Source organism: Sarcophilus harrisii, chromosome 4 (genome assembly GCF_902635505.1).
Source record: "Sarcophilus harrisii chromosome 4, mSarHar1.11, whole genome shotgun sequence".
NCBI lineage: Eukaryota > Metazoa > Chordata > Mammalia > Dasyuromorphia > Dasyuridae > Sarcophilus > Sarcophilus harrisii.
In genome coordinates, this window is record NC_045429.1 from 384981895 (window position 1) to 384994446 (window position 12552).

The 12552-nt window shown below is 30.7% G+C and overlaps 1 protein-coding gene and 1 non-coding gene across 10 annotated transcripts in view; one reads left to right on the top strand and one right to left on the bottom strand.

Annotated features, from left to right (window-relative positions):
* Window positions 1-12552, bottom strand: part of AHCTF1 (AT-hook containing transcription factor 1) — a 104535-nt gene that overhangs the window by 37819 nt on the left and 54164 nt on the right. For all 9 annotated transcript variants that reach the window (XM_031967000.1, XM_031967003.1, XM_031966995.1 and 6 more), the window contains 7 exons: window positions 11817-11957; window positions 9608-9712; window positions 8517-8610; window positions 5997-6120; window positions 5787-5843; window positions 4353-4499; window positions 3440-3627 (listed from right to left, as the gene is read on the bottom strand). In XM_031967000.1, coding sequence (XP_031822860.1) covers window positions 3440-3627; window positions 4353-4499; window positions 5787-5843; window positions 5997-6120; window positions 8517-8610; window positions 9608-9712; window positions 11817-11957 — 856 coding nt within the window. The remainder of the gene's footprint in view (window positions 1-3439; window positions 3628-4352; window positions 4500-5786; window positions 5844-5996; window positions 6121-8516; window positions 8611-9607; window positions 9713-11816; window positions 11958-12552) is intronic.
* Window positions 439-548, top strand: LOC116419146. Its single transcript, XR_004229412.1, has one exon. It is a non-coding gene; the product is annotated as a U6 spliceosomal RNA (small nuclear RNA).

Sequence of the window (12552 nt, forward strand, 5' to 3'; positions counted from 1 at the left end):
AAGCAAATAACAGATAATACATGGGTTCAAAGAAGGTTTAAACTATTGCATCCTCTAAACTCTTCCTTTTGCCAGACCTTCCTTATTTCTCAAAATTATTTTAACACTTCAGATTTGTAACCTGGGCACTATATTCAATTCCTTCACTTAAGTAGTTTGTCAAATACTAATTCTTCTCACTTTTACCTCCACAACAATTCTTCCATTTGATCTCTTTTCCCCACAATCAGTTTGCCTGGACTATTGAAACAGTCTCATGATATGTCTCCAAATCTCAAGTTTCTATTTACTCCAATCTGTTCTCTACACAGCTGCCAATGTATATTAAGTATATATACAGATCTGATCATTTCGCCGTCTTCCTCAACAAATTACAATGATTCTCTACTACTCCTAGTTTGAAAAAAATAAGTTCCCTTGGCTTTAAAAAGTCTTCATGTACTTGCTTTGGCAGCACATAAACTAAAACTGGAATGAAGAAGATGAACATGGTTTCTTGGCCCCTGTACAAATATGACAGGCAAATTTATGAAGCATTCCATATTTTTTTTGTATTGAAAAAAGGATGGGAGGGAGAAAAATTTTGAACACAAGGTTTTGCAAGGGTGAATATTGAAAACTATCTTAGTATGTATTTTAAAAATAAAATTAAAAAAAAAAAGTTTTCATAACCCAGTCCCAATTATAATGTCACTCCTTTTTATGTACACTCTGATCTATTAAAATTCTTATATAAAACTCTATATGTGTTATTCCACTAATAGTCCACTATGCATGAAATTCATTCCTTTCTCATTTTCAAAGATTGCTTTCAAGACATAACTCAAAAATTTTCTATGCAAAGTTTATCCTGATCCTCTCAAATATCCCTGTTCCTCTTCCTAAACACTAATATACAGATAGATGTGTGTTTGTTTGTGTGTGTGTGTGTGTGTGTGTGTGTGTGTATATACAGCATTTAATCCATATTTAACTTTATATAGAGACAATATAAACTCTTTGAAAATAGGGACTGTTTCAGTTATTTTTTCCTTATATAACCACAGAGCCTAACATGTAGGGTTTAAATGTTTATAGGACAAAAATCTTGATGACTGAAAGAAGCAAAAGCTCAATGTAAGCTATCTCAGCCGAGAAGAATTTGCTAGAGAAGAAACGTGACTTGACTGTTGAAGGATAAATAGGAATTTGGTAATAAGTAAGACAGCAAATACTGACATAGTAAAAAGACAACATTTGGAGTCAGAAGAAACGGAATACTTACTTTACCACTTACCACCAGAATGATATTGGGAAAGTTAACCTTTTCTAGGTCTCAGTGTGTTCACCTATGAAATGATCTCTTTTAGGATCTCTTTTTACACTATAAATGGCATATCAATGTAGTGACCACCAGAGACTCAGAAATTGTCAGAAAAATTTAAATCAAAAGAATGAATCAATATTATTCTAAAGAAATGTATACGGAGAGAATAAAGAACAGAATTCTGAGGTAAACAAAAGGAAAATGCGACTGTGAAGGCACTAGACTAGAAAGCAAAGTAGGAGAAAAGAGATACTGATTTTTAAAAAGCAATTACTTTTTTCAGGAACATTTTATTTTAATGTTTTAGGAAATGTAGAGAAATTACATTTAAATAGTGGGAGTCCCACACTGTTTTTACCTTTATTATAGTATATTAATGTAATTTTTGTGTTAAAAAATCTTATTTATTCCTGAATTTCTAACATTGTTATTCATATAAATATCTTTACTATTTTAATATAATTAACACATATAAATATGAAATAAAAATTCTGTTATAAGAAGAAATATTAAAAATGTTGATATTAGAGAGAATCAAGTTATACACACAGGCCAGAGACAATCAAAAGATGCCTACCAGAACTTTTCACCATTATCAACACTGCTATCTATATAGCAGCTCCATGGTAATGTTAAATGTAGTTCTTAAAAAAAAAAAAAAATTAAGCATAATGAAGATGTTCCCAATGCTATGATTCTTCACGTCTGTTTTAAAATTTTGCCTATTTACTAGCAGTTTTGTCTAGTTGTCTGAAGGGTTCTGGTAGTCATCTTTTGAATGTCTCTGGCCTGTATGTGTAACTGGGTTCTTTAATAAGTAAAAGTTTACTATGATAATCCAACAGCTTTAAATCATTTTTGATTTAAATTTGATCTTAAAATGGCTGACTGGTTTAAACTCTTTAAGTATGTAGTAAATATTTCAGAAAAAGGACAATAAAGTCCACCTAGGACACAGGCTTTATAAAGAGAGGCGACTAAAAATGAATAATGTGAATTGATCGGGAATTTTTCAAAAGTGGTATACCATTTATTTTGATATGACAATTAAGTTCTAACTTTAGAAAGTAAAAACCTATCTAGCTACCAAAAATCAAAACAGACTGTTATTCTTTAAACAATTAGTTCAGTCATATCTAGATTCTTATTTCTATTTAAATTATTTTTTCAAATACCTGTTATTTCTCATGCAATTCTGAAAATATCTACTTCTGAAAATATCAAATTTTGGAAAAAGCTTTAGGTTAACTCTCTAAGTTGATTCTGATTACTAAGTCAAAAATCATTTCACACATTTTTTTGAGGCCTCTTTTAAGTGAGCATTGGGAATGTGACTAAATGGTTTGGTCAAGAGATGAAGGAAATGATCTTTCAAAAAATATTCATAACTGTTCAATAAATACAAACATACATAATTAAAGTAGGATGATGTTTGGCCCCATGCTATTATACAAATGAATACATATTCATAGAACCAGAAATTTTCAACCTTTTCACCAAAGCTACCAGGCAATTATTTTCAATGTACTATTTACACACTCACAAAAACTGTTATGGTTAATAGAAAAGAGGGATACTGCAAGAAACGAAAACATGTTCAAGAATTCTCTATATCTAAACAATATAATACATCAAAAAAGATTTGGCATGTGGGTTTTCCTTAAGTTGCTCAAGATAATTTGAAATGAGAAAAATTAAAATTCATAAAAAATTGAGAAATGTCATAATTAAATAAGAATATTAGCAATAGAAAAGGAACAATATGATCAATTGACCACCAAAGACGAAGTGTAAAGGTTTTCATTCCTCCAAAACTTCTAATCATAATTAACATATACTCAATGCCTGATTATCCATGCTATTGATTATTTCAAGATGGTTTTACTTCCAGATGGTTTCAATAATGCTCCTGGGTCACCTACCTATTTCACCCATTAGTAAGCATTTGTGAAATGTGAACTAATTTTACTAGCAGAATCTAAGTAAAATATAAATACAAAGCTTTAAATTTCACAATAAGATCGTGTAATGCAGATCAAAAAACACAGAAATAATTTTTCAATTGTACACACTCCATTTATTTTCCATTAGCAAGTGATCTCCCTCTAAATAAAAAATACTTTTGTTACTTACCTATTAAAAAGCAAAACAGTGAGATGAAGCATAACCTCACTGCTGCTCGACACAGATGGTTTCATTGTTTGAATGTATCTAAGGGCTAGTCTATGTTCCCCTTGGCACATGAAAGCCTGAATAATCTTTGTATGTTGCCATGTCATAGACTTTATTGTAGCTGGATGAAATAAGAGATCCAAAGCACTCTGTAAAAAGGGCACAGAAAAGTTCTTATTAATTTAAAATATTCAAATTTATCAAGGTAAATTTCTCAAAACTATGGCAATACTAAAAGTAATACAAGTAGTTAATTATCAGTCTTTACAGGGGAAAAAAAAAGGGATACTAAATCATAATGGGAAATATAAATTGTTTGCAAATTAGTTTACTGTTCATATTAGATCAATTGTGCTGTCTCTAGCTTATGGAAGTCCATTAATATTTGTGTTACATATTTTGTTCAATAATGCATCATGTTCTTTATTGAGATGGTCAACACTTTTGTTCTTACAAACTAAATAAGCACTACAATTTTTAAATTCCTGATAAAATATCTAATTTCTAGTCAAAGGACAAATTGGGAGTCAGGGTGCAGTGGTAGCATATTTTTATAAATCTAAGTAAAACAATCTATAGGCACCTATGCATTTGTGTGTATATGCATAAAGATGCATAGATACATTTCTGAGCCACAGCTTCAAGCTAAAATTGTCTAAGAGAAAAACTGCAGGAGAATGTTAAATTTCTTATGATAATGAATAATATATATGAATTTTTTAAATGATATTGAAAACTTAGCTAATTTCTACTTGAACTTATATAGTAATTATCAATCAATAAAAGTAGCTTATCTTATTGCAATAACTTTAGTAATTGCATATAATTTTCCAGAAATTTAAAGTAACCTAAATGAAGCAAATGATATACCTACCTCATAGTCATTATGATCTATAAGCCAAAAACCTTGAATAAGTTTAACCAGACCCCAAGGGATTGCAAAGGCAGTTGGAAAAGATTCAATTGAAGTATCTGTTTTATTTGGAAAAGAATATATAATATCAAGCAGCAAATAAATGGTCTTAAAATTTTGATTAAGGCTAAAAAACAAAAATGGAAATTTCCCGTATGACCTCTTATCAGGAAACAACAGCACATAGGTTTAGAAGGGTACTATTTGGGGGAAGGGAGAGAGATATATGAGGCAATCAGGGTGTAATTGTCAAGTGAGCTCAAATTTGAACTCAGGTCTTCCTGACTTTTGGGCCAATACTCTCTATCCAATACACCACCTAGCTGGACCTTGAAGGGCACAACTTTTTAAATTTTTCTTAGACTGATTTTTAAATTATAACAGAAATCTCAACAAACACTTAATATATAACCAGAATACGTAATAATGTAACAATTATTAACACCTGATATCCACTAGAGACAAGAATATATATATATATATATATATATATATATATATATATATATATATACACACACACACACATAGATCACCATTAAATATATTAAATTCACAGTGAAAACATCATTTCAACAATAGTAGTAGGTTGATAATCATTTAACAATTCATCAATTTTTGAGATGTAGATACTCAGACTGAAAATATAACAGCTGTTCATCTAAGCTGGCTTCATCACACCTCTAATTTACTGAAAGTTTAAAAAAAAAAATCCAATTTCTCTTCTTCCTTCCTTCCTCCCTTCCCTTTAAATAACTACCTCCATTTGTTATTTCAACAGTAACTGACATATTGGGGGAGGGGGGGAAAGTCAGTAAAATATGTTGCTTGGAAACTTTTGTTAAATTTCAGAGGAAAAAAATTCTCTCAATTGAGGACAAATAATTAAGAAAAGATCTATGTCAGAATCCAATGTGGTATGTATAATAAGAGCACAGCTTTTTAAGGAAATATTTTTATTGTTTCAGAAACCTATGATAGCTAGATCTTTAAAGTGAATTACTGATCTTCTTCATAGCAGTAGGAAGTAGGCATTAATACTTTAATGTCCTGTCTCTACTCTTTCCCAAAAGTATGGAATAGTAAAATAGAGGAGTTGAAGTAAAGCTTAATTTAGTGTGTTCCTGGCTTCAGGAAAGTTTAGCTGGCTTAAAAATGTAACAAAGAGAAATATGTCAAATTCTGTTTGTACATTCATGTAATGCTAACTATATTCGAAGACATTCTTTACTAGACCTAACAGGCTCAAAAACTACACAAACTTATTCTTGAAGTCATTTTGCTTTAAAATTTCCTGTTAAAAAATGTGTACCTTCATGTTATATGTCATGCTTATAACACATAATATTCTAATATAATTAATATTGCAATATTAAATATCTTTTAAAAGGATACAATAGCATGTTTATTTGTTTCATCAATGTTTTCCAATAAGTACACATCAAGAAGTGCCTATAAAATAAAGGGAAAAAGGGTTTTAGTGTTATTTCTCCCAATTGCAAATGAGTTCTCCTTCTTACCAGTCCAATGTCTAGGTACAAGAAATTTAGTCTTATATCACAGGTACTACTTTGTTAAGCACTAAAAAAAATTTAGAAAACCTACGTGTAGACTAGCAGGAGGATATTTTCCCGTGCCTCCTTCATCCCGTTGCCACAACTTCTCAATTCGATCTCCTAATTGGGAAAGCATTCCATCAATCATCAAACAGTCAGAGTTCCACTTCCCTCTGAAATGAGGACAACATAGAAGATTACTGATTATCAGTCTTCAATCAAATTATTAACATTCAGGCACACAGTTATTAACTAGAACTTTTAAAATATTTTCAGAATGTAACTAGAGCTCCAGAATTTCTCCAACTCTGCAACCAGCAGGTCAAGATATGGGTGCACTATGGTGAAGATGGTTATTGCAAGCAATGCCTAAAGCCAGCATTATTTTTATAAATCTGATTCAGTTTCCTATGTGTGCGCGCACGCGGTACCATTGATTTTATGTAAACTACTTAATTTAACTTCTAGGATCTTCCTTGTCTCATTTTTGGTCAGGAATTATTCCAGCCACAGACAAGAATTTATTCACACACACACACACATTATTCACACACACACACATACCACTTAGAGGAGATAGGAACAAAATGCGATTTGTTCCTGTCTCCTCTAACTTGTTTACTAAGTTTACCCAATACTATGCAATTGATCTCATGGGCTTCTAAATATTGTGTAACTAATCTATTCTTCTTGTTTACCTCTATTTCTTAACCAGTACCAAACTGTTTTGTTACCACTTTTTGGTATAGTTTGCAATTGCTAATTCTCCTTTTCACTTGAAATTGTTTCTTCAGATTCAGTTCAATCAGAAATATTTATTAAGTGTCTATGCCAAGTATTGAGGATACAAAAAGTCTGTTTTTGCTCTCATGGAGTTACCTAATGAAAATGAATTTAATTATTATTTCTAACTCATTAAAATAACCATTTGGTACTCTGATTTTTATGGCACTAAATAAATTTAGGAGGTATCCTTATTTTTATTATGTAGGGTTTGTCTAACCATATTACAGCTAAAATTTCTACTATTATTTAGACTGTCTATAACTGACAAATTCTGTAGCAATATTCTTATAGTTCCTAGATGTCTTAGCAGGTAAATCCAAGTAGCTTTATATATTCTGTAATTATTTAAAATCTAAATCTCTTCCAACTGGACTTCTTGCTAAAAATGTTCATGATTTATTTGTGGGTTCCTTTTCTATCCTTGCTGAAATTATTCTCTTTTTAATTACTTTTAAAACTAATTGTAATATTCTTTAAGCAACCTATTTTATCACTTACAAAAACAATTTTGATTCCTTTTTTGCCTTTGACTATTTCCTCAATTTATTTTTCTTTATTATTTCTACAGCTAGCAATTCTAACTTACCAGCAATAATGATGACACCTTGCTTTAATGTTAGCTCTTTGTTTTAAATAGATTTATTCTTATGATTTCATGTTTAAAAAATAACTTGAAAGCATCTACCTTCTCAAAAGTTTATGTGATGTCACTGATGATAATCATGTTTTTTTTATTGTTCTTGTTATTAATGTGCTCTTATTATGTGGATAATTTTCCTATTATTGAACCAATCCTGCATTCCCAACATAAACTGAACAACTTTGCTAATATTTATTTAAAATTGCAGCATCAATATTCCAACAAATCATCAGGAAGATATTTGTCTCATAGAATGTGTCTTTTCTATTTTCTTCAGTTAATCCAATATTGGTATTATGATAGCCTTGCAAATCCATGGGATCATGTTGTTTTGTTTTTTTCCTTTGTTGGAAAGCTCATTTGTGATAGAAGGGAACACTGAATAATGACTAAGGTCATTACTGCTGTGTTAAATTTTAAAACTTTTAATCTTTTAAGAAATGGTTCCAAACGATATTTCATTTTGAAGTACCAATAGTTAAAATCTTTTATAGAAGTTTCTATCCTTTATTTCCTTTTTGATATGGTAGCTACTGAAGCATGGTAAAAAATTTCAATTAAAATGATTTCTTGTAAACAATCACAGAAATAGAAGAATTCCTTTTATCTCTGTAGTTTGAAATATTAGATACAGTCTTTTAAATTTTAGTCATATGGAAAGAGGATTGGGCTATGAGTCACAAAGTCTGAGAATCTATTCCCCCTTAGTCATTATTAATAAACAGGTAATATATTCAGCATATACTATGTGCCAGATGCCACGTTTGGCAATGAATGAAATGATCTCTCCTAAAAATGAGTTTACATTATAATGGGGCAAACACACACGCGCACACTCGTGGAAAGACTTGAGACTGTAAAGATGGGACAGTGAGAATAAGCAGTAGGGAAAGGCTGAGGACTCATTAGATATGTAACCTTAGGAAATTGTTTATCATCCATGTCTCAAATTTTTCTTATGCAAAATGAAAAAGGGGTAGAATAAGATAACAGTTCTTCCAACTATAACCCATCAGCACTGGTGATAATATTTAAATCTTTCCTCAGAAACAAGCTTAAATATTTAATAACATGCTGAATCATGCTAATGAGGTAGCTGAATTATAGCAATAATTTTTGAAAAATTTTCTGAATGAAATGTACCTTGCCAGACGCTGAAGCTTCTGTCGCCGACTGGTGTAGTAGCTCTGAATTACAGGATAGTTGTACCATAATCTTGACAACTGCATAGGATCATCTAGATATATTTTTAAAAGTAATTTTTTGAAAGGTAAATTTTCAGTGTTCTATTTAAAGACAATATTCATCTATAATTTTACCACAATTTTTACTGTACTTCCTAGATCATTTTAAGGAGTAAAAGAATTATTTTAAGTATTTTTTTTACATACTACCCAAAAAAGAAATTAAATGTACTATATAAACTTAAATGTACTATGTAAATCACTGTCTACTGTTCTTTGAAATGCTTCCAATTCCTGCAGCAAAAAGTGACAATTTAAAAGCAAGAGTCCTCAAAATGTTCCCTAACCCATAAATATTCTTAATTTGCATAATCTAAAACTGGGAAATGTTGTTATATTTATTATACTAGTACATGTGTAGTACAGTATTTTCATTTTGTCTTCAGAAAATTTACATTCTTGCACATCCTAAATGTACATAGTTGCTTTAAATGAAGATACAAAGATTTTTAAAAGTCATATAAAAGAGCCTATTGATGATGATGATACACTGATACTCAAACACTTTAAAAAGAATTTTTCTCATGCCAACTTCATGAAATAGAAAGCACATGTATTTTCATTATCTAAATCACAGACTCAAAAGAATTACTTGTCTGGAATCATATACCAAGTAATTAGAGCCATCCTAGTCAAGGAGTCTTTCCACTACCCTGTATTAATGGCTAAAAGATTCACTCTACATTCTCTCTGTGAGAACATATTTTTTAAAAGTTTGTAAACGGGGCAGCTAGGTGGTGCAGTGGATAAAGTACCAGCCTTGAAATCATGAAAATCTGAGTTCAAATCTGATCTCAGACACTTAGCACTGCCTAGTTCTGTGACCTTAGATGAGTCACTTAACCCCAATTGCCCCAGCAAAAAAAAAAAAAAAAAAAAAAGTATGTAAATATATTGCATGCTTCATTATCTTAAGCTACATACATAAATTTCTTAATGTAATAATTACTAAATAATTATTTCTCTCCCCTCCTCACCCCCCAATCTTACCTAAACCCTCTGGTAAGAGACCAGCACGAGAAAACCAAAGAACCACTTGTGCATATTGAGAGATAAGGTTAGTAACCATTTGCTTATTGGTTAAGTCCACCAGACCTGTAAAGACAAATTCATCAAAAATACTTAATTTAGTGGCTGGTCACACACATTTAAAAAAAAAAAAAACTCTCAAAATCACAGCCTCATTGATCATATACTTTTGAATATAACAAAATACTGTAGCAACACGTGTTTTATCTGGCATGTAATAAAAATAAAATATAAAGAAAAAGACAAAATTACTAAATCAGTGAAGTCAGTTGTAGACAAATATTTTAATAAATCTAGGACACAGGAAATCATTTAACTCCTAAAAAAAAAATCATCCAACTCTTCTAAAGAGATGATCAGTGCTATCAGCAAGATGAATATGATACATACAAAGAAGCACGGATAGACTTATATGACCAGATATGAAGTGAGTATGCAGAATCGAGAAAATAACATAGCACAAGTCTACAACAATGTAAATAGAACAATGTACATAGAAAAATGACCATATTAAAAAAAAAAAATCGAAATCAAAAGCTAATGGGGCAGAAGTGTGAGAAAAAAAAAAAGTAAAATAAAAATAGTTTTAAAGAAGGGATGATACGTCCTGGGTACCTTATCCCATTGCTTTTGCAGAGTGACAAATTTCACATGGGTGGGATATTTTGCATATGTCCTCAGATTTTTTTTTTCTGTTGTTCAATTTTGCTGAACTTTTTTTCCTTCCTCTTTATTTTTCTTAAAATGTATTTATTGTGAATCTAGAGAATAACTTGAAATTATGCCCACAATGGATATCCTTTGATCCAGCAATATGCCACTACTAAATCTATATCCTAAAGAGATTTTTAAAGAAAGGAGACCTATTTGCAGAAGAGTATTTATTGTATATTTTTTTATGTTGGCTAAGAATGTGAAATCACAGGATTGTCCATTAATTGGGAATGGCTGAACAAGTTATGGTGTATGACTATAATGTGATACTGAAATGCTATAAGAAATCATGAGCAGAATGATTTTAGAAAAACCTAGAAAGACTTCAACAAACTGATGTAAAATGAAGTGAAAAGAACCAGAAAAAGATACAAAAAGAACAATTACTGTACAATGAAGAACTATAAATGACTTAGCTATTATTCTTAGCAATATAATTGTTCAAAACAAATTGAAAGGACTTAATGAAAAATGCCATGTGCCTCCAGAAAACTGCTGAATACAGACAAAAGCCTTCTCTTTTATTATGAATATTCTTCCACAAAATGATTAATATAACAATGTTTTACAAGACTGCACATTTATAAACTATTAGACTTCTTACCATCTCAGAGAAGGAGAAGGTAAGGAAAGAAGGTATAGAATTGGGAACTCAAAATTTAAAAACCAACAAAAGTAAGGAAAAACCCTCCAAAATATATTACATTTACCTGTAATTGGAGGGTGGGGAGGTGGGATGGTGGTGGTTGAGACATTTTTTAAAAATGTATTTGTTGTTAGAATGGTTGACTGTGGAAAAGGAAGAAGAGGAATACTGGGAGAAATAAAGAATACCAACAAAAATTTATTAAAAAAAGGAGAAGCACACCTAGATATTTAGGACATTTTGGAATTCATTTCCCTTCGTGGCCATAGACTATAACCAATCTCAGAACCTGTCTCTTTAACCCCCCAAAAATAATAAAATTTCTAGCCTACTGCTATTTGGAATTACATATTTGAAACAAAGATAACAGTTTCAAAGTAAAAAACACATTAATAAAATGAAAAAAGTCTTACGGATATACAAGCTTCTTCCATAATCCACAATACTCTAATATAAATCAATATAATAAAACTCTTATAAGTTGCCTTCAGTTGAGGCTACCTAAAAGTCAGTAACTTTTTAATCTTCATTTCTATCACTGGTTATCAAAGAGACACATTTGTATATAATATGCTTTCAATCAAATGTATATGAAGAATCAATTATTCTGTAATTGAGCTATGATTCTTCAAAGCTACAACTAAGTTGGTAACAAAAACTTGGAAAAAACAGACATAATTACATTTTGGTGGAATATCTTCTATATCTTCCCCATTAAAGACATTTTAGCCTAAAAAACAAATTATAATGTTTTCCAGAAACCAAGATATTGCAGTTAAACTTTCCAGAAGGAAAAGAAAAAGAACAAACCTCTTTCAGTGAGCTCTTGAGCCTCTGCTAAAAAGCAGTTTAAGACGGTGCTAAGGTTGTTAAGAAGCAACTGACACTGCTGAAGAGACTGGATAGTTTGTGGATCAATAAAATGACAAGAACCATCAAATAATGAAGTACCTGTTGAGGGTAATATAATACAACTAGCTTAAACACAATAAATCAGCAAAATTAACAAATTTAAGTATCACAAAGTCAATTTGATATTAGTTTGGAGGAATGAAAAAAAAAAAAAAAAAAAAAAAACACAACTGTAAAATATATGATCTCTTAAATCCAGTGCTACAATGGGATTGTAGATTAAAGAACCACAGATTAAGAGCTAAATGAGATTTGAGATCATTTGATTCACCTCAATTTGATTTAACATGTGAAGAAATCCAGGCCATGATAGTTTAGGTGATTTGTCCAGGTTTATACAGCTAAAGAGTGTCTAAGACAGGCCTTCCGGACTATAGGCCAAACAATCCAAGTCCACCATTCTGCTACTAAAAAGTCTATCTCTTTAAGATAATTCCATCTAGTTTTGATGACAGCACTGTTTTAATTCCTTTCTTGAAAGCCAGCAATGTTTCTGTAACAGGACAATGTTCTCAAAGCTGTACGGTCTAATTTATTTTATGGAGAAATGGAGAAGAACAGAATGGGAAGTTTAAAATTTACAAATTAGCTTAGAATTCATGGTTTCTAAAATGCATCTTGGCAACTATATTTT